This window comes from Amblyomma mixtum, chromosome 3, assembly GCF_055824585.1.
Source record: "Amblyomma mixtum isolate Tamu chromosome 3, ASM5582458v1, whole genome shotgun sequence".
NCBI lineage: Eukaryota > Metazoa > Arthropoda > Arachnida > Ixodida > Ixodidae > Amblyomma > Amblyomma mixtum.
In genome coordinates, this window is record NC_143014.1 from 229385189 (window position 1) to 229407593 (window position 22405).

The following is a 22405-nucleotide window of genomic DNA, read 5'->3' on the forward strand; positions in this document are numbered from 1 at the left end:
ACGGTATGCTAAAGGTGTCTAATGTCTTCTCGCTTTTGCTGCGGCGCCTGTCGCTCGCAGTTTCTTTTTTTTTTTTACTGGAGAGCGCTGCCCGTGATTGTTCGAACTTGCAAACGCGGGCAGCGCCCTCTGGGTTGCAGCACACAGTGCCCATAATGAATGACTGCACCGAAGAGTTGTGACAGGAGCTGGAAAAGGCGCAGAAAGTGCAGTTAGTTTTGAAAGTACCCTTGACGTCACTGGAAGAGTTCCCGAGATTTATTTTAATAAATTTTAGCGCACTCAGCCCGTTTTGTCAAGCAAACAACAGTCCAGTGTAGAAAAATGCCAGGCATCCCAATCTTTTTGAGTTTGAAGACTTACTTGCCGCTTGGAACTTTATCAAAGGCTTTTGCAAAATCCAAAAATACTGCATAATTTCGGTGGTTCTTAAGAGTGAATTACTTGTGCAGCTGCGTTGCTGTACTTGAACAAATGCTAAAACTGCGCGAGGACAACATTTTCTCCAAGAGCTCATTTATGTAGTTCGCCGAAAAGCGTTAAAGAAATTTAACGATAATTTTGTAATAATAGGCGATCCCCGTTGTTAACTGCAAAGACAACTTGGGTCACATTGAAATCATCTGGAAGTTATCCTGACGAGTGTGGAGTACAAAATTTTTTTTTCAAGAAATGTGGCAATAAATTGAGGTTGTCGGTTTAGACATATGCTTGAGATTCCGTAAGGACCACAAAAAGTTTTGGTTTTTAAGGATCGGCAGCATGTATATAAATCCAGAATAAGAAACAAAACTGGAGTGGACATGTGATAAGAGAGTAATTACTTATTAGCATCCACCCAAGCGCAGCCGTACGGCGGAAAATGAAAGCTTTACAGCGATTACAGAAACTTTGTAGTTAAAGAAAAATTCGTCGGTTCAGGGTTCAAAGTAAAAATTATTCAAGTAATTACTCCCCTGGTACAACGAACAAAACCCGAATTAGAAACAAGCTTCTCCTAAAGCTCGGTAGGCAGACATTTGACACAGAAAATGAGCTGTGTTGTGCCATGTCGCCGTCATCTGTTATCAGTGTGCCATCAGTCAATATCTGTGAAATCAGTTCTTCTCCTTTATACAATGTACATTTCGAACATGTGGGGAGCGCAATAAAACAATAAGGAGGGCAAGTAAAGGTAATATAAGTGCTTTAGGCCAGTACCAGTTTGCCAACTTTTCCTTATTGCTGCAAATTTATATGCTCGCCGAGTCGATTTCGCGGTGTTTTGAATATAGACAGATTATTGAGAATTTGCAGTTATCAATGCAGTATTTAAATCACGATTGGCCACCACTCCTCTCAGCCGATAAATTTTGGAGGATTTTAGCTGCTGAAAATGTCCACTAGGTTCCGCTACACTTATTTTTCTTGTAACCTTCAAGGAAAAGCCACTCATCATGTTAAGTAGGACTCAGATGGACAGTACAGGTCAGATCTTCGACGTCGTGCACTCCTTTCGAAAATAAATTTGTACGTCTCTTTTTTTTTGGAAAATTTTTTAGAAGGCTCTTTTTGTTTCTTTTTTTTATTTGCAACGCGTTCTGAGGCGCACCCTTCGTATTTCCGGTGCTCTCGAACGAGCTACTTTGTTTGAGACATCAAAGCTCTAATGCAAACCAAAACGAACTTAGAAAAATGCCTTCGCGACTAGTGTTACAAAGAAAAATGTCTCGTTTAAGTCGGGAAAGTATAAAAATAAGGATGATAATAATATTTACAGAAAGTATTCCGAAAAAAAGGAAATACTGGTGCCAAGTGAACACAAAGTGACAAAGTCAACCGATGGCATGCAATATATATCAAACATTACAGGCACTAGTTCACATAATGAAGGCCCAATGGTGACCTTTGACATTTACTGTACAACATTCAGCAGCAGATGAAATTCACTTTAGCGACGCATTAGATATGCTCGCAATATTCTAGCAAGCAAGCCGAGGAATTGACCTGTGGAATATCTACCTTTGCAAATAAAATGCCAACTAATATCATTCGCCCTCAGAGGTACTATATGACTGAACAGTCTATCGCGATTAATTACTTTATTGCTTCTTTGATGAAGCTGAATTGCATTTTAGCACTGCAGTGAACACGAATTAGGTATAGAAGTTACGTCAATGCGGTTCAGTTGCGATCGGGAATTCTGCTGAGAGGTATATTACACGAAAGTATGGTAAAGTAGGCATATACTCACCCGGATTGGCTACATCGTATACGATGCTTGCCGTCGAGGCACTGCAGTTCATATTTATGGGTTGAGCCGGATACCATTTACGGCCTTCGATGTCGTACCGCTCGACCAGAGACACGGTCGTCAGTCCTAGTGGGGCGGTGAAGGCGGAAATAAATCACTAAAGGTGAGCGTCATTAATTATCGCTTTCTGAACCACCCCTTTTGAGGAGCTTATTAGTAAGCAATAAACAAACCTGAAACCGAACGAAACAATCGCAGTAGTGATTATGGGCAACGAATGGACGCCTAGACACCTCCCAGCGTGAGTTGCTGCAGCACAAGGAGCCCATCGAGGCGTTTTTCAAAACTTCCGGTTTGCTGACGTCACTCCCAGCTCTCATTTTCTGGTCAGTAACGTCCCTACCGGTTGTCGGTTTCGGTTGTACGACGTCACATTACATGTTTGTCACGACCGCGCATGAAGTGTGATGCTTAGTCATACACCTCGTCATACGAACCCACCATATGTGGTCACGTGACCTGACACTTGGCACCTACCCAGCTGTGACACTGGACGTCGCCAAACGAGCCAACGAGCTCCTTATGTTTCGCATAATAAGATGGCAACGTTTTGTTATGTATTGGAATGTATTGCTTTGTTTTTTATCTGTCTTGAGATGCTTCCATGGCCTTGGGTTGCACTTGCATCTTCATTTTTGTACATGTACAAGTATTCGCCTTGTTTGCATCTGTTCCGCCATTGCCTCTGAGCAATGCAAGCGTAGTGAAGCGGGTGTCATGCAAAGCGTATCAGCTTGCAACCCTTGCCCGTTTCCAGAGGATGTATTTCTAAATCAGGTGCTGAGATGAATCAGTTATCAACAATTCATAAATCTACAATATACCATCTTTGCCAAAACTAAACAAGTAACGGGGTTTGCTTCTCAGCCGTATAGTGGAATCTTTACGGCGTCCCTAAACACCAAAATGTCTCAAAAGGAGAGGATAATGTTTCAGTTTACGTTAGATGCCTTTAAAGCTTAAGAGGTGGGATAAGTGCTCCACTACACGGATATGAAACAAACCTTGTTGCTAGGCTACTTCCGGCAAAGACGGCACAATGGAATCTCTTAAGGATTTGGGATGGTCCTAAAGCAATGAGCAAAAATGTAGGCTGAATGTCATCCTCACCATCATAATCAGAGAGGCTAAGCTTGCTGCAAGCGAGATAAAGAAATGTATAATTCCCACCGATCTCTAACTAAACACGTCCTGTGACCATACCCGAGAAAATTCGCGAACGCCTTCTAACATGACTTTCGCCAGATAATTTTCTAACCCCACTCTATGCCACACAAGGCTCAGTTTCTTTTGCCTTGAATTTGGCTCACTTCTTTCGGCACAAACATACGTGAATTCAAAGCAGAAAAAGAAATCTTTTTTTTTTCTATTCTGGCAACTACATGTCTACAGGATGAAAGCTAGCTGCACACTAAAACCTCCCACATAAATTCTTCGTCAGCATACGTGGCCGTCGAATAACTCCGGGGCTACCCTATAAGCCTTGTTCGCTCAGCAGTATTGCGTAAATAAGACGGAAGATAAAGAATCTGCGGCAAAAAGTGAGCTGCTTGTCGTACTTGTCTTGTCCTCGTGTTCCTCGTGGAAGGGTTCCCAAATAATTATCTTGAAATATAGATTTCAGATACGTATGTCAGTTCGATTATACTTCATACATGTATGTCTTGACCAGACTGAATACCATAGAACCCCCCCCCCCCCCCATTACTTCCGCTCTTTGCGGCGACCCGATTGATTCAGTGGGGTCTATATATACGTCCACCTACTGAATGGGCTGACTGAGCCGCTTTGATGAATGCTCTGCGTTCTTTGTCTCGTGCGCATGCGCAAGAGACGTGAATAGCGCGCGTATACACACCGCTGAAGCCTCCTATCGCGTAGATAAACCCTTCAAGGACGACAGCGGCGAAGTTACTCCGGGCTTGGCTCATGCTGGGCAGCTCGGAGAAACGAGCCCTTCTGGTGTCGAGCTGCTCCACTAGAAAGAGAAACACGGATGAAGGAGAGGGAAAAAGTATTAGTTTGTTCTGATGACAGACTGTTGCCACTTGTAGGTGGCGGTAAGCAGGATGGCATACAAGAAATAGTTGTTGTAGAGAGGGAGATGGGTTTTTCGAGAATGGTGTAGAGGCCTCGCGAGAACATGAGGATGGAAGGATAAAATAGATCCGACACCTGTCAAGGCCACTTTTCGAGCGTATACGGTACCGTTCTCACGCTGAACGCTCATAATGACGATCACTGATTGGTCCAAACATAAGCACGTCACTCATGACATCTAAAGGCCCCCTTTTCTTTCCTCTACCCTTGTCCCTCGCTGCGTTTGTCACGCTGGACACCTGCCTTATATGGATGGATACAAATTAATGGACTAGCTAACGTGCATGAATAAAGTTTAGACGATCAATGGGACTGATGTGGCAGAGTACGCGTTAGCACTAATGCGCGCCACAGACGGAGCAGCAGCCGCCGCTAAAGGGTTCAGACCATGCGAGCGAGTGGCGCGACACGCCAAGCCCTCGCTGCACTATCCCCCACCTGCCACCCGTCACCTTCCACCCTCTATTCGCTATCCCTCCCGTTTTCCCACTTCCCTGAGAGTGGAGAAGGAAATTTCCCTCTCCTCTTCGTCACCAGCCACCCATTGATTCCCGCCCTCTCCCACGTTCCCTCTCTCTACCTTTCCTACTGCCAACAGAGGCTTCATACGGACAAACGGCAAGATTCTTCCAACATGGTGGTTCTAAAACTAACGCAAATGATAAAGCGTTGAAGAGGGCAATAAAAAACGAAACTTTTTTGTTCAGAGCCACAGGATTCCAAATGAACACCTTCAGCAAAACGGAGAGTTGAGCTAGTTGGTACATACTGATGGGAAAAAAACAGCGCTGAGACGAAGGACAAAGAAAGGACAAAGGAGGACAAAGCGCCGGTCCTGTTGTCTTCTTCTTTCTTAGTCCCTCGTCTCAGCGCTGTTTTTTTTTTCCCCAGCAGGATGAACACCTTCCTTTGCGACATTGACTTGTTTTATACGCTCATTTTCATGCACACCTATTTTAATGAAACAGCTGTATCCTTTGAATTTTGCGTTATTGCTTCAACGCTTCACTGCTGTACATCACAAGCTGGAGCTTAGCGCATTGCCTTCTTGGTTGCCGCTGAGCTATTGGACCAAAACCGTTACTACTAAGACCACAAGTTCTCTTTCACCTTGTCTCGCTTTGTAATCCAAGAAGCGTGGTCACAAATCAAAAGCGTACTTGTGGACAGACGCGTGACGCCGTTGTAACCACCGATCACGTAGATGATATCCTTGTGCGTGGCGACCTTGACACCGCTCCGAGGCGTGGACATCGTCAGCACCCTGGTCCATGTGTTCGATGACGGGTCGTAGCACTCGACCGTGTCCAGCACTTCCCGACCCGTGAAGCCACCCACGCTGAGCCGAGAAGAAGAAAGCAATCGATGGGGCGAAGCTTTTAATATGCATTCTACGTACCACGCCCAACCCTCAAGGATACTATATGCACCCGCTCTCAAGAACGCATGCCAAAACCCGTAACCGGGCGTGTACGTGGCGCCATCTCGGTTGTGAGCTGTACATTACACAAGCATACCCGGCTACTTATCAGTAGCAGCCCTCTTACCTCCACAGCTGTACAAAGGCCTATAAAAGTGATGGCTAATTAGCCCTGTTCTGAGCCAAGTGTGGCCAACCTATCCACCCCCACCCACCGCAATATAAAATGGAACCTCAAGTGATGCGACTGTTAGAGACAGAAAGACAGCGACGTGGACTAGAGAAGCAATGCCGGTTGATGATGTCCTAGCTAAAATAAAAAAGAAATGGGTTTTATGCGACCAAATATTATGAAGAGCACATGACCGCCGGCCTTTCAGGGTAGGAGAATATATTTCAAGGGAAGGAAAAGTACCCCATGAGGTGGCAGGAAGTTAGGTGCATAGCTAAGAGCAGGCAAGCTGCTGTAATATAGCTGAGATCACGGGATGAGCGTGGGCGAGTATTTCTTTGTCCCTTCGTCCATTTCGTCCCTTTGTCCGTGTCTGAACATTAGTGTTCCTATGATATCAACTGAACACTAACTAGATCGATCAACCGCTTTCCTGTGATAGAGTACCCACCTATATCGAAGGGCAGGCCTAATTGCATGTCCCCTATGTGCCATAAAACCCAACACAACACAACACAATAATTGCATGTCCGTAGTATATGCGTGTCTTTTGCAGTGGATGTTGGCTGAGCGCGGTTGAGGGCAACGTTCAACACAGTTTAGAGCAAGACATACATACGGAAAGTGGTAGCGAATCAGTTCACCGACTGTAACCGGTTTTGATGTAACATGCCACCAGAGAACACTTCACCAGTTTAAAATACAGCCTATTGGCTAAGCACTAGTGCAAATGGAATTTATATTTTAACATGAAGTGCCCGCTTCCCAATTTCATGACTGACATGCTTTAATTTTTTTTACACGCCTTTGTTTCTTATTTTCCTCCCCCATATACTTCCCAAAGCCTTATTCCCCTAATATCCCACCCCAGAGTACGAGTAATATCCCACACCAGAGCTAGTTCGTTGTTCTAAACACGAGAGGCAAAATATCTGCTCAACAATAAATAATATAGCATTTCCCTCCAGAAAGCTCCCAAAAACAAGTCAAGTTGTGTGAAGCTAACGAGACATTCAATATACTTTCAGAAAATTATATTCTTCTCCTAATGACAGTGTTTCTTTGCGTGATGTCCAGCTATCGATCTGCACTACTTTGGCGAGAAAACCTCTGCTTGTCGGCCGAGCTGACCTTCAGTTGCAAGCATGTCCAGTTTCGCTAAATCACATTCATTCCCCCAAGCTCACATGTAGATTCGTCCTGCAGCCGTCGTGGCAGCAGCGTCGCTTCTGACGTCATTCATGGGTGCAACCTGGGTCCACTGATTCTTCTTGGCGTCGTAGCGTTCCACGCTGCTAGTCCGCAGGCGGCCATCAAAGCCACCCATGGCATAGATTAGACCCTGCGACGAGACGAGAAATCCAGGCAGAGACCAGGTACAGGAAGAAAAGGGTTCACCAACGTCGTCATCATCATCAGAATTTCTTTTAAGCCCTTTTAGCACAAAGGGAGGACTTGTCGTGCGTCACACGCTCTAAACACGAATACACCTATATGGCAGTAAAAAGAGAATACATACTCTTTAAAGAAGGGTGTGCGCTAGAGGACAGTTTACATCCTTTTTACTCCATTCTGTTTAGAGTACTGGAGATAGTTAATTGCCCAGTTGCTTCGCAGCGTTTCTGCAGAGCAACGCCTCAAAATTTTTTTTTTGTCGCATACCACACAAGCTTTGATCTTTCTGTTATCATCTGTTGTAAGACAAGGCAATTTGAACGTCATAACATAAAAAGAACAGGCGGCCGCCCTCCCTTCTTTTTGTTCGGGAAACACACTGAAAGGGTCCGGTTTACCAGCCGTCGCACGTTGAAAGAGGTGAACGACAACTGATTGTTAGCATATTTCTAGGTCAGCCTATCGCATACTTCATCTACAGTGCATAGCAATGGCTTGTGGATGTGAGATTTAGAACATCGAAGAGAAGCTCTGCAGGGGCCAACTCCTCATCATGCTAATTTTAAATACAGCCAAATTCTTTCCGACACCTCATTTGTTTTATTCTCTGTAAACTATAGTCTGAGCGTTCAGCTGCTTGAATAAAATTTCGAGCCTCAAAAGGTTACTAACTCGCTCTTGATTCACCCTACTAAACTACATAGCACTGCCAGCGGAATATGCCTGGTTTTGACGGATTCAGAGTTTCGTAATCGACATCTTTGAAGTGATATTGATTTGAAATGCATGGTAGTCGTGTATGCCTTTCTCGCTGCAGCCGGCGTTGCTGGACCACTATTTGTAGAAAGGCCATCCCTGACGAATGGCTTGTCCAGAGGGCCGTTGAGCATGCTTCGTTTCGCTATAATGACGAGAATCGCGTTAAAACTGGGAAGGACAAGAGCAGATGCGAGAGAGATCTGGTTGCCTTCGCTCTCGTAGTGCCTTGCCTGCAGTGTGGCCACGCTGACATAGCAGCGGGCTTGCATCATGTTGGCCTTGTGGCTCCATCGGTTCAGGTTGACGTCAAAGCAGACGACGGAGTGGTAGCACTCGCGGCCGTTGAAGCCGCCCACGAAGTAAATGCAAGAGTTAAGAACCGCCGCGCCATGGTACGCCCTGCGGGGGAGGAAAGCACATTGCGCCGACGACCGCATAACCCAGAAGTTATGGTAAAAGAAACAAGGTTTTGCCGTGTGGGCTATTTCCTTAAGTTACGTATTTTGCGGCGCTAAAACGACGGACAGACAGAAGTAGAGAGTAACATTGCACTAATTCACCGACTTGTTCGTCCACTTCTTTCCGTTTGTCGTCTTAGTGCCCTCAAAACTTTGTAACAAGGACCCATATGACGCAGTCTGTTTTGGCCTCATTGGTCGTCATATCATTGACAGAACCCAGAAGCATGTGGCCAGTAAAAAGGAAAGAGGCGCATCACATTTGCATTTGGATCACTTTTGTTTCATGGGCTTCGTAGGTGGGTATTTTACTGCAAGCGATTTTTTACGCTTAAGTTGTGAGCATGCGCATTAGAATGCCAAGGATAGGCTGACATAGCGTGAGTGTGTGGAAGCACAACGTAGAAAAGATGAGGGAGGGGGGGGGGGGGCCTTAGTGCGCTGACCAACATTTAGAGAAATTCTTTTGTCTGCACCATCACAAAATTTTTAGACAGTTTATAGACTGTCTATAACTTCTGTCTATAAAGTCTATGAACTCTCTAATAGACAAATCCTAGAGAACAGTCTATAGCCAATACAAATGTTATAGACAATCCACAGATTTATGGTCATATACTTTTAGCAGACTATATACTATGAATAGACAAAAATAAATATCTATAGGAAGGCAATAGAGCCTATAAGAAGTCTATTGACTGTCTATAGACCGTTTTTATAAGGGGGGTCTGTTACATTATTCTCCTTGAGAACATGAAACAATTCGCCCATTTCACGGTGCAGACAGAACTTCTTCAAGAAGAAGGGGGAACGCGCATGTTAGCATAAAAAAATTGTCGGGGGCTTAGCTTTGGTTAAGCCTGGTAGGTTGCGAAAGCGAGCGCAGCGCCTCTAACGGAAGGAACGCGGCGCGCCGCGTCTAAAAAAGGAACGCAGTACGCCGCGTCTATAGGTCACGCGTGGCTACCGGCCGCCGCTGCGCGACGACTCGACTTGGCAGCCAATCTCTCACCCTGGCATGACGTCATGCTATGACATCACTAGGCATGGCACGCCGTCAAAGGTCACACGTGGCTACCGGCCGCCGCTGCGCGACGACTCGACTGGGTAGCCCATCTCTCACCCTGGTGTGACGTCAGAGGTCATTCTAAAGGTCAAGCGTGGCTACCGGCCGCCGCTACGCGAAAGGCCGTTCATGAGCGTAGTATTGCTTTTGCAATAAAAATGCGCTTTGCATACCGGGGCGTAGTGTACTGGTTTCCCAGGAGGCGCCAGGCACCGGTTCGGCAGTTGAAGGCGTGCATGTTGTTGGTCGCACCCGACGTCCAGCCCCCGAACAGGAACAGGATGTCCTTGGGGATGCGCGGGGTGAGCCACACCTTCGAGGACAGGTCGACGCCAGCACACTCGCCCAGCGCCATCGACTGGCGAGTCAGCGACTGTGCGGGGAATGCGGCATCAAGAACAGCCCAGACCATGGTCTTCGGCCATCACCTCATGAACTCCATTCATATTCATCAAAGCAATTCATTCAGTGCGGAATAATAAGGACTCAAATACAGTGCAGGCTGGTCTGCATATGTACAGTCGAACCTCGTAATAAATAAACAGTTTATAACTAAATAATGAATATAACGAAGGAATAGCGATTCTCCTTGGAAGCTCGGTCAACACGGGCTATAACGAAGCTACGGCTATAACGAAGTAAAAGCCACGTTTCATCTACATTTCGATAAAGACCTCTTACACTGAACTCGGAGTCCTGTACTACAGCAGCTGTAGCCGCCCTATCATGGCAAATTCCGTAGTGTCGTATTTCCCACGTTTCTCTCATTGGAATCCACTCCGCTACCAAAAGCTACTTTTGGTTATCTGTTCTCCGTATCGGCTATAACGAGCACATCTTTTGTACACGAAAAGATGGCAGCGAAGCCGTGCAGTCTGACGCTGACGAAAACTTTTTTCATGCGCTGAGAAATAGGCTGCTGAAACCACTCCCAGGTTAAAGAGTTCGTTATCTCTTCGCGCTTTACGGTTTTTCATGCGTAGGGAAATGAAATATTGAAAAAAACTTCCAGACTACCTCAGTCTCAACGAGTATATGAGCCCGGGAGCAGGTGGATGGCTGGATGAATGAATGCTGAAAGCACCCTGCCAGTTTGGGTACAGGGTGATGACGTGAGCCGCAAGGCTCGTCACTTTTTTCTGTGTAAATTTTTTTCCAGTCTTTCAACCTTAAAAACAGCTACTTTGAATTTTGTCCTTTTTAAGTACAGGTTATGCTGGTTTTAACTCTGGGACGGTTTTCAGTTGTAAACTTATATATATTGCTTACTGACCTGCTTTTAAGCCGTCAGTCTAACCGTTTATAACCAACATCTACCGCGGATCCACTCACGTTACCTTCGTTACCCCAAACCCTGAAGCGTTGTGGACAATTCTTGTAGTAAAACCGACATTTCAGTTAGTTGGTCTAGAACCATGGAAAATACTTGGCATAGCATCTTGTCTTTTGTTGTTTTTTTTAAGATACTTATTGTCTGCTTCGACATCTGTGTGGATACTTCTTCATTCTGCAGAATATCCTCAGTTCTTTTCGTCAGATTTACCACCCACTGCACACGAGTCATCATCGTGGGCATATTTCTTTCTGTACAGCATTGAGCTTGGCGCTTTTGGGACTGCGTCATCTGTCGTCATGCGGACCATGTGGGCCTGGAAATGCGCACGCTTACTAAGAAAAAGCGGAGAGGCTGACGGCACAGCTGTCACTGATACTTTGTTAGCCCAATGAGAACGAGAGCGTGAAGAATATACAAAGCACAGACGAAATCCCTTAAGTTCACTTTGTTTCTAAGACGGCGGTAAACCACCTTGATGCAGACCAGCAACCGACCTGATGGATCGCATTGAGGACTTTGAGGCTGTCTCCGTCACCCTGGACATGAGGATCGGTGACGACCCGGTCGAACTCTCTGCTCGAGAGAAAAAGAAAAGCTTAAAACTGAATGGTCAGTCATGTAGTGATCGATAAAACGCTTAAGGCGCATTGAAAAATCGTCCCTGGTAGATTATGCTGCCTTTTATTCTCAAGATTGCAGACTACATATTGGAGCTACCCATCTATTTAGTTAACTACGAAAAAAAATAGAATACCTATCCCATGGATTGTAAATATATCCTTTTCAGTCACATGGTCTCTTTCTCCTGCGGTGTCATGCTTTGTTTTCTGTATGTATTCACTATTTCCTTGAATAAACTCATGAGTTGAAAGTCAGGGCTGTGTGTCCTGTTCTCCCTTTCCTTACGTCGTTTTCGCGCTGTGACCACGTTAACTTGAGCAACCAACTCGCCCGTACTCCACCCAAAAAAGACCAAGTCTGCAACAAATATTGATGTAAAGAAGTGTGTGCAATTTGCCGTGTCATACAAAGAACAATGAAAGACTAATGCTAAACGTTTCCCTCAGATCGGCCCATAGATCGCTTATCAGTTTCTTGTCGCATGTTGTCTCAGATTTGGTTTAAATAAGCGAGTGATAGCTATGGCGTGACAGGGGTTATGGTCGCATACCTAGTCTAAGTAACAGCTTACGTAATAGCTGGCTGTTCATTTGTTTTCATTCCCGCTCCAAGGGCGAACCAATACGACGAACAGCGATTACGGTGAAATTCTTACATGCAACACCTCACGTGACCTCAAGTCCTCTTGTACGTCATAGTCACCGTTCTAGTGTCGAAATCGAAACTAAACGAACCGAAAAAAATTAATTGAAATAATAATAATTGCCGGTCATAGGCAAATTTCGCATGGTGAGATGTATTTTCTAGTCCAAATCTGACAACCCTACTCATTAAAAAATAAAGAAAACAATCCACACAGCATAAATGCTCGTTTTGGAATGTTTAAAGTTGCTAAACTGACTTAAAAATCAACCTTAAATTCTCTTCACAATGATGGTTTTGTCTGTTTATTTGCGCTTTTGTTTTTGGCCTCTAGTGGTTGGCTAGCAGATCAGCTCAAATTAGGGCTGGTCAAGACCACTAGCGGCCGGGCGATGTTGCTCATAACTTGCAATTAGATAAAAGACACCTTTCGCAGACCGCGTAGCATGTTACGGTTACCGGAGTACCGAAAGCCCGCCAACCTCTAGCGCGTCCGCGCTAATTGGCCCTCATGCGGCAGGTGCGCGCGCAGCTGTCGGGTACCTAGCGCCATATGGCGCTCTCAAGGTGTTCTGCGCATGCCCCTGACGGCGCACGTGCTCCCGGTACTGCAGTAACGGTAACACGGTACGCGGCACGCTAAAGTTGCCTAATAGGCACCTTTAGCATACCGTGTACCGTGTTACCCTTACCGGTACCGGAGTACCGGGAGCCTGCGCGCAGCCAGTGCGCATGCGCAAAATCGCCTTGATGGCGCCAGATGGCGCCAGGTACCTGGCAGCTGCTCACGCGCCTGCAGCATGGGGACCAATGAGCGTATGCTCACCGGCAGTGGGTGGTGTTGAGATCGACGTCAGCGGGTCTCGTTTGGAACCAGCCAGCACACCTGTTTCTGCTGTATATGGCTGCGAGCAACCTCAGACAGCTGATTCCAATTATGGAGTTTGCCCGGTCGGAGTGCAGGACCAAAACGAAGGGGCTGAAGTTTAAGCAAAACCAGATCCCCTTTCCGAAGTGTCCGCACGTGTCGAACGCCGCCGCCGCCGCCGCCGCGGGGAGACGGACGTTATCTTCCCCAATTGCTGTGACCGTGCCGGGGAACAAAGGGCTTCGGTTCCTGTGTCTCTTTGGCATGCCAAGCACCGCGACAAGCTGGCGGGCATCATTCGAACATCTCCAAGGACGAGGGACCACTTTCCGACCTTTTCGTGACCTCGCGTTCCGGCCTCGAGCGGCGGGTGTGATATGATGAACAACAGATGTCGGTGACCCGCGGGAACCTTCGGCTGGCCGGAAACCACCTACCGCAGTCGACTCTACCTCGACGGCAACCTTCTTTCCCTCAGACTCAACATGTGACGGTGGCGTGACCCTAAGTGCGGCGTTGTGTTTGTGCACACAAAAGAAAGCTCTAGGCCCCTCCCACTCCCTCGTGGGCGTCCTCAACCTAGAGACTTGAGGGAACGAGAAGGATATAAAAGTTGACAACGAATGCGGCAGAAGAGTCTCACTTCAGTCTCACTTCTATTCGCTTTGATGTAAAAATTTAAATAAACCCTCTAGTAATCTTCCTCCCATCACCAAACTCTTTGACTCGACGGCACTCATGTCCTGGTGGTGGTGGGAACGGGTTCGAAGCTTGACCGCGGTTTCATCAAGCAGCGAGCAGCAGCAGCAGCGAGCTAGCAACGACTCCTAACCCGCATCTATCCAACAGCGGGCTCCCGGTACTCCGGTACCGGTAAGAGTAACACGGTACACGGTATGCTAAAGGCGTCTATTGACTACCGGCAACTGTGGAAAACCGTACAGCCTGCTGTTCTGCCTCCGGCTTCGAAGCCAATCAGAGCGCTCACACCGCGGAAGTAGGCCTAGGGCGACGTGGAACTCACGAGACGGTGCAGCTCGCGAATCGCACGAGGGGCAGAAGCTGGGCGAGGTACTTCTTCCGCTCCGCTACGTCTGTGGATATCCACTTGAGGATCGAGCGGAAAGTATCGTCCACTTCGCTAGGCGCGTGTAGCCGGTTGTCCATCAGGATGGTCCGCAGCTCCTCAGGGGTGAGAGACTGGAACTGCTCATCGTTCTCCCAGACCTGTGCCAAGAGAAAGAAAAACGATTTTTTCAACTGAACGATGCAATTAAGTCGAACGTATGAGTGTTGCCACCTACATATGACGTCTAATGTTGCGCGTAAGCAGGTTGCCCTCATAACAGGTCCGCGTGAGGCCTTCGAAAGTAAACCAGCGAGTTTTCTTATGATGCTTCTCGCAACCTTCCCGATAGGTTTGCATCTGCATATTCATCTGTTAACGAAGAATTTAGACATTAATAACAGATAAGGTAAGACAAGAAGATAAGGCAATGTAGAAAATAAGATAAAGTTTACCCATATGCTGAAATTCAATTCTATTTGTTTAGACTGCACGGCTGAAGTGTAGCTCGCGGTATTTGTGGAAACAGCGCCAAAGACACGGACAGACAAATAGATGGAACCAACGCTTACCATCAACTGAAGGAGCAGATCACAAAAAAGTAGAATTTCGCGATCAAGTGCGCATGTTCGCAGATAAGAAACCAAGCACTGAAATTCATTCAGGCTCGTCTAGATAGGAAATTTGACAATCATGAATAACAACAGACGGGGTGCTTACACACGTGTCACGATTCTTGTGGATAAGGTATGCTTCTTTCAATACTCTTGCTATTGTATCTTTTTGCTTGCAGAACACCGAAGCCTGGCGAAGCCTGGATACGTGGCGATATTTTTTGTGATGAAGTGCCTGGCTCGAGGACGGAGCGCTAATCAAGGAACCGCTGTCTTCCCTTAATCGTATGTTCAAGCATCTGCCTGCTTGTCTTATGTGCACTTTTCTCGCACGTGAACAGTCAACGGTCGTCCCATCTGCTTGCTAGTCCGTATATTTTGAACTGTTTCTAGAAATATGACGCACCAATTAGCTCAACGTTCCATTTTACTGCAGTTTTATCCCGTCTGTGGAGTATGCTTGTTCTTCAACATATTTCGGTTTACAGCATCCTAAACATGCAACCCGGGTAGTGTCGCTGAAGTTCGCCCTGGAGTTCACACCTCATCGAAGTGTCGGATCAGGTAGCGAAGGGCATCTGCAACAAGGTTGTTGTATCCCCTGGTGAGGGCCAGATGGTAGGTGTCGATGCAGGAGTCCGGTTCCAGGTTCTGCTTAAGCATGCTGATGCAGTGTTCGCGAATCTTGCTTATCTGCGTCATCAGAGTGAATAGAAGTGAAATAAAATTCCAATGAAGCTCAGGAGTTATTGCACAAAGCGAAAAGTCTGAAAAAGAGTCTTCAGAGAAGATCACTTCGAGGACTGCCCAGGGAGTGCGAAGAATTTTTTTTTTCTCGAAGTGGGAAAGAGTATCTACAGGTAAAAGCCTTTTGTCTTATTTCAGCTAAAAAACTTTTTGTGGCATGGTAATGTCCCTATTATTATGAGCTAGGTTCCCCTACATCTAAACTCTATACGCGCGCATTAATAGGGCAACGTCATAGCTGTCCACTATCCAGTCGAACGGAAGATTCGTTGCACGTGCGTTAAGGCACCGTGCAAATCGCATGCTCATGTGTACTCTGGGAACTTTTTGTATTTATTACCGGCTGCATCTTCCAATTTTCACAGAAACATGAAGTCCAAATAGGTCCCATTTTTGGCCCTTGGTTCACGCAAGTGTCCATGATCGTGTCCTGGTATCGACGTGTAAACCGCCTCTCTTAAAAATAACAAGACCAGGCATCCTCATTTCCCTAATCCCTGATTTCTGGCCGTTAACGTTTCCAGGAGGGCAGAAGCGGTAGCCTGGACGCCGTGACTTTCCTTGACAGCTTTTAAAAACGCAAATATGCACAGCATGACATGGCTGCAGAGGAAATGAATGACGCCTTTGGCTGCAATGTTCGGTGTCAGGAACACGGCTGCTTGTGGTAAGGGGACACTTGTGGCGATGATGATACTGATGATAACGTCGCCGAGTTCGTAGCTGCACGGTAACAAGTTATCTTTTGTTTTATCGCCGTTGTTGAGAAAAGTTCTATTGGTCTAGCCAGGTGCTCTCGCTGGTGCTTCACCACCATCCCGTGGGTGACACGGTTAGACGTTGGGAAAATCGATAAATAGCATATCATTTATCGATTCCATCAGTCCTAACAAATAGATATTAAACATCTGAGCAATCATAAATGGTGTAAGACATCATGTTTATATCTCTCAATAACAATCTTTGTCATGGTCAATTTTATCACTTGAATGCACGGGAAGGGCCATCGCTTAATTTTCTCTTTTTTTTTTAACTTGAGACTGACCCAGATCAACGACAACGAAGCGACAGGAGCGGGCGCAGCCGTGGGTATGTGCCATTAAGCCTGAGGACATCATCATCATCATCAGTCCGCGTGACGCACGCACGCAAATGCAGCCGGTACAGCCAGCGATGACAGCGCCGCCCACCGGCAGGTAGCAGCCACATTAAGGCTGGTTATAAATATTCATTCAGAACGACGGCTTGACATCGCCGCTATGGCGCAGTGGATTAGAGCCACGTGTTGCGTATGGAAGGTCGGCCGTTCGACTCCGCTCTCTGTACTGTAATTTTATTGTTTTTTTATTTTCATTTTTTTTTCCTTTTTTTTCCCTTTTAGGTCGCAAATCGCGATGCTTAGTGCCATATAACGCCGTTTAATAGGATTTATTATCCCTTTTAGGTAAGCCGTAGTGACAATCTTCAGTCACCGTGATCAATTCACCGTGGTTTCAAGCCATGTGGCTGTACAGGCTGCAGTTAGCGAATACGCAGCCGGGCATCTCAACTCTTCATCGCGCTGGTTGATTGGCTTGGCACCGGGCAGCCATAGCTGCGCTATCTCTCCTCATTTCTGAGTCCAGGACAAAGCTGGTCACAGAACCACGTCTGCTTGGTAGCACCGTGCATCGAGACCCTCGTCTTCCGGCCTCCTCTTTTAAGACTGACGTCTCTCCCGATTGCCAGCGTGCTGAACGCCTGCACGTTGGCTCGTCGACATCTACGATGAGCCGCTCCATGGAGCCTACGAAAGTTACGCCGCTGCTGCCTCCGACGGGCAGTGTCCAGCAACCGACCCTCCTTGCAACCGTTTCTTCACCGATTATGCGACTCTACGCTCCTGATTTCTGTATTCGGTTCATGCCGGCGAAGGTCCCGAGCCACCCCAGTTTGATCGTCGTCGTAACTCCACGATCCACGATGTCTTCTAGCACGCGTACAGAAAGGTCACTTCCGTCGCAGCTGACCCCTGCGCGTCGTGCTTCATGGACCTGTCTCTCTGCTTAATGGCTCGACGCTGGCACCAATGCTCCGTTCGGACGTGGCTGCTTAAACTCTGTCCACAGCAGCACCTTCGTGAACGAAGGGACTGACCGGACCGACCCTTTACACTACTTGTTCTATGTGCGCAAACGTTTGCACCTGGAGTCCTCAACAAACCGTCAGTTGGTCACATCCCGCAAAGTGCCCGAGGTTAAGCGAGACTCAAAGGGCTGCTACACATACTGGGAAGGAATGCGCTGTATGCAGAGGCTGATGATAGATCAACACGCCTCAATCACGTCTTCTTCACGTTTCTCCGGTTCCATGGGTAAACAGACTACCCAAGGATAGCAAGCCTTGCGCAAGAAGACCTAGAGCCTATGGGCCTGGCCATCTGCTGCAGCCACCAGCCTTGGCCTGTCTAATTTGCTGAATAATGGTGTGTCCACCCGGAAATGTAGACTCATACCACAAGATTGCTCTGTCACCTTTCTGAAAGACTCGTACTGCTTCGGTAGCTTATTGCTACCTGTTACCCGCATTCTGAGATTATTCCATCGGTTAGCTTGACCGAATGCGTCACAGTCCGCGAGAAGTATGCCAACCGCCAACATCTGAGCATCTCTACTCCGTCCTGCACGATTTTGGTTGACTCGGCGCCGGGCACACTCTCTTACGTGTTCTCATTTCTGAGCACAGGCCGAAACTGGTCACAACCACGTCTGCTTGCTAGCATGGGATCCATGGCTTTCATCCTCCCTTTGGAAGAGTGCTACTCTGCTGATCTTCCCACCAGTTTCTTCATCCGTCAGCCTATTGAGCCTCGGATGCTACTTGTGTCGTCCTAAACCGTCATCCTTCGCACTCTTTCGAGACCGGAATATAAGCAGACGCGCAACACCTACCCCGCCCATTCTCACGACGTCGCAACCACAGCTGCACTGAAGGAGCCACTTGAGACATTCAAGACACCCGAAGGTCACCCGTTTGAACTTTTCCGCCTGTACACGTCTTCTCTGCGTGGTGGACCTGGGCCAAAGGTTTGCGGCAACCAGCATCGGACCTCCGGGAGCCACATATAACCAGTCTGCGACAGTCGAAGCCCCCAGCAGTGATGCCGCAAGTGACAACACCGCACACGTCAGCTGCCACTCAGCATCCCCATGGGTCATCATCATCATCATCATCAGCCTGACTACGCCCACTGCAGGGCAAAGGCCTCTCCCATGTCTCTCCAATTAACCCTGTCCTTCGCCAGTTGCGGCCAGCGTATTCCTGCAAATTTCTTAATCTCATCCGCCCACCTTTCTGCCGCCCCCTGCTACGCTTGCCTTCTCTGGTGATGGCTTCCCTCCGGCCTCGACACGTTGTACGACCCTTTTTGTACACTTATTGATTTTCATATCCTCAGTCATGCATACATCGAGGCATGACACTCAAGACGATGCATGCATGCAAAATATTTCTCACAGATGTGCAGAATTTCAGCACTTAGGTCTAGCGGCCTTCTGCTTTCGAGCAGGAACGAGCGTATAGGCGTAAAGAATCAAAGCAAACTAGAAAGCTTAAACAGACGAACCAATTATGGTTACAGCCACAGTCCGCAAGCATCCTAACTGCTTGATACAGTATCGTGCTTCTTTCTGTCACTCTATGCTTTAGCACCCATAATTTGGGATGTGGCGTAGCGTCCTCACCGCTAGTCTAGACAGCTTTCTCCTACTGTCATCTTGTACTGTGCGGTGTCCTATCTTAATTACCCATTCTTTATTAGAACGACTTAACATTCCAGTCTTCTGTCACTATTCTGTCATCTTACTCTCTTGTTCTTCGTCCCTTTTTAGCGACTCTAATTTCGGCAAATAGGAGAATGTCGTTTCAGTCGCTATCCTTGCGGTTCTGGCCTCGGCACTAACACACTGCCTCTCTGGACACGCTAAGTTGCAGTGACGACAGTTCGAATCTTCTCGTTCCAGCGTCTGTAGGAATTCTCCCGCTGCCGTGGGTCCCGTCCAGTATTTGAAGCCACACTTTGTCGCTTCGTTAGAGACGACACTGGTCTAATATAACTCAAGAATGAAGCCAGAGATGGCACTCAAAAGAGGCCCTGCAACCAATGGCATCGACCGATTCTCATGATGTCGCACTTAACCACCTCGCATGTTTTAGTGCGCATCTATTAGCGGCCGTGGTAAGTGAAACGTGGTTGACCTTAACGACGTTGCAATAGGCCAATACCATTGGTAGGAAGGCCTCCTTGGTGGGTCATCATCATCATCATCATCAGCCTGACTACGCCCACTGCAGGGCAAAGGCCTCTCCCATGTCTCTCCAATTAACCCTGTCCTTCGCCAGTTGCGGCCAGCGTATTCCTGCAAATTTCTTAATCTCATCCGCCCACCTTTCTGCCGCCCCCTGCTACGCTTGCCTTCTCTTGGAATCCACTCCGTTACCCTTAAGGACTAGCGGTTATCTTGCCTCCGTATCGCAAGCGCTGCCCAAGCCCACTTCTTCCTCTTGATTTCAACTAGGATGTCATTAACCCGCGTTTGTTCTCTCACCAATTCCGCCCGCTTCCGATCTTTTAACGTTACACCTATCATTTTCTTTCCATAGCTCGCTGCGTTGTCCTTAACTTAAGCTGAACCCTCTTTGTTAGCCTCCACGTTTCTGCCCCATAGGTGAGTACCGGTAAGATACAGCTGTTGTATACTTTTCTCTTGAGGGATAATGGTAACTCGACCCACCAAACTGCCAAACTTCATGAATGGCAGTTTGGTGGGTCTAGTTCCGCTTTATCCTGGAGTTATATCCGACTGCAGGTCAGTTGTTCCATGTGTCCATCTTCAAACACATTTAGTCACAGCATGGGGACAGTGAGCTTCGCTATCGTAACAGCCTCCTGTTGTCCTTGCTCTCTCCGTCTCAAACAGCAGCTGTTCATGGCATCTGGCTGGGCTAGTTCTTGTCGTGTGCATTCATCTACCGTTGTATCTATCTACATGCTGCCCCATGCTACAGGTTACAGCAGGTATCCATCAACCCTTCTGTCAAGCAGTTGATCCCGTGTCGCCAGCAGCGCACTGTCAGTGCACAGCTGGACTCCGTCTTGTTCAATGTCCCCAACTCACGTTGTACTTATCGGCCATCTCGAGCACTTGACCGACGTTGTGTAGCCCAATACGTCCGTGGAGGGGCACTTGGTAGGCGAAGTCGACGAGCAGCTCGAGCATGTCGCTGCTCATGTCACTCACGACCACGCGGATGGGTGGCATCCACTCCTGCTTCTCCTGATCCTGGTCTTTGATCATCGCCTCTCTGGTTACGTTGAAGAGGTTGCCGCAGCCGGAGAACCTGCAGTGTGAGGGGCGGCGAGAGGAACGCGAAAAAGGCAAAACCCCTCACATGAATAAACAGGAAGCAAAGTAGCTCTGCTTGGCTGCCGTAGTACACGCTAAAGAAACAAAACAAAGAGTCAGCCTGATGAATTTTCGTGGCTGTGCTATAGAAGACCGCGCACTAAACGGGAACGCGTTCTTACTTCTAGATGCGCCAACCAACTAAAAAGATACCAACTAAACGCTTCGTCTGATCGATGTAGACTAACGACGGGCGATCTTAATCGTAGTTTACATTCTTCCTATATCACTTCAGTTCTTCATGAACATTCTTCATGAACAATGGGCTCCGAATGTTTCCGTTATCGGATGCGTAAGGCATACGGGCTCAAAATGTCTTACTGAATATGTAACAGACGCAGAGTCCTCGTTTTGACTTTGAGTTAACCGATAATGAATAAATAACGCCACCATTTGAATAACGTACACGCTAAGGGTCAGTAATGGCCAAAGCCTGCGTCAGTTACAGTATGTGTGACGGACACCTTCAACACTGCAACACTGCAGGCGAAACGGTCCGAGAGGACATTCGGGCAAGAAAAGAGCGTTAGCTCACTTGGCTGCCATGACGAACCGGTGCGCCCACACCTCTTCTCCGTCCGTAGCCTTGAAGACGACGTCGCAGAACTGGCGGGCCTTCCTCTGCTCGCTCAGTCCGGGCATGGCTCGGGAAGCGGCTCCGGGGGCGAACGCCGGCTGTCGGCCTTCAAGGTCAGTGAAGAGCAGACCGGCCTCGGACCAGATGGTGATGAGGTTGTACGCGTCGGCGTTGGCGTCCACAGTAGCCACGGCAGGGGAGCTCATCTCTGGTCTCGATGCCTCCTCACAGCTTAGGGTCAGCAGGGCAGGGTGAGCGAGCGAGAGAGCGTCCGACCACAAGTGGCGCCGGGCACAGCAGACCGACTGGCGAGGAGGCTTTGAAAGGCCCACCTTCACAGCTCGGAAAGCACGCCAACGGTAAACGACACGCGCTGAGTGGCGCGTTGTTGTTGGCCGTTGACGGTTGTTGACATCGTCATTGTCGTCGCTTGTGCTCGATGTTGCTGGGACTTGCCATGTTTGAACCATTGCAGCGCGATCCGTGTCGTAGTAGTAGTAGTAGTGGTTTTTATTATGCATTGAATATGGAAGGAAAAAGAATTTTTGCTAGCCCCGGCATCTGATATCGCTGCTGGGAGCACCTGAGCTGGGGCAGCGGACATAAAGGATAGTAGGTAGCGTGTAGAAGTGAAAAGAAAGAGGTGAGGGGATAGTATAAAGTACAGGGGGACCTATCTTAACGCGAGGGTGTCTTTTAGCGGCACGAAACGTGCAAAAAAAATGCTCAGTTACATATTTGTATTTGTTCAGTTATAACGCAAGTGGTTACTTTCGTATTATCAGTGTAAAGCCCCTTTTTGAATACAATTATTTTGATAGGATGAC

The 22405-nt window shown here is 47.6% G+C and overlaps 1 protein-coding gene across 1 annotated transcript; it reads right to left on the reverse strand.

Moving 5' to 3' along the window:
- Positions 1–2153: 2153 nt before the first annotated feature.
- On the reverse strand, positions 2154–21784 carry LOC149353958 (kelch-like protein 10). The gene is made up of 11 exons (XM_089575891.1): positions 21537–21784; positions 20714–20936; positions 15354–15503; positions 14155–14357; positions 11494–11572; positions 9837–10036; positions 8370–8538; positions 7173–7327; positions 5554–5732; positions 4152–4271; positions 2154–2359 (listed from the first exon to the last, which is right to left on the reverse strand). The coding sequence occupies exons 1-11, from the start codon at positions 21782–21784 to the stop codon at positions 2154–2156; spliced, it is 1932 nt and encodes a 643-aa protein (XP_089432017.1).
- Positions 21785–22405: the final 621 nt, after the last annotated feature.

What these genes read in the sequence shown, in the direction of transcription:
- LOC149353958 (XM_089575891.1), bottom strand. Translation starts at nt 21,784, where the DNA reads ATGAGCTCCCCTGCCGTGGCTACTGTGGACGCCAACGCCGACGCGTAC. An exon ending in TTCGCGAGCTGCACCGTCTC is followed by an intron (nt 11,573 to 14,154) that starts GTGAGTTCCACG and finishes TCTCTCGAGCAG; the next exon opens with AGAGTTCGACCGGGTCGTCA. An exon ending in CGTCACGCGTCTGTCCACAA is followed by an intron (nt 4,272 to 5,553) that starts GTACGCTTTTGA and finishes TTCTCTTTCTAG; the next exon opens with TGGAGCAGCTCGACACCAGA.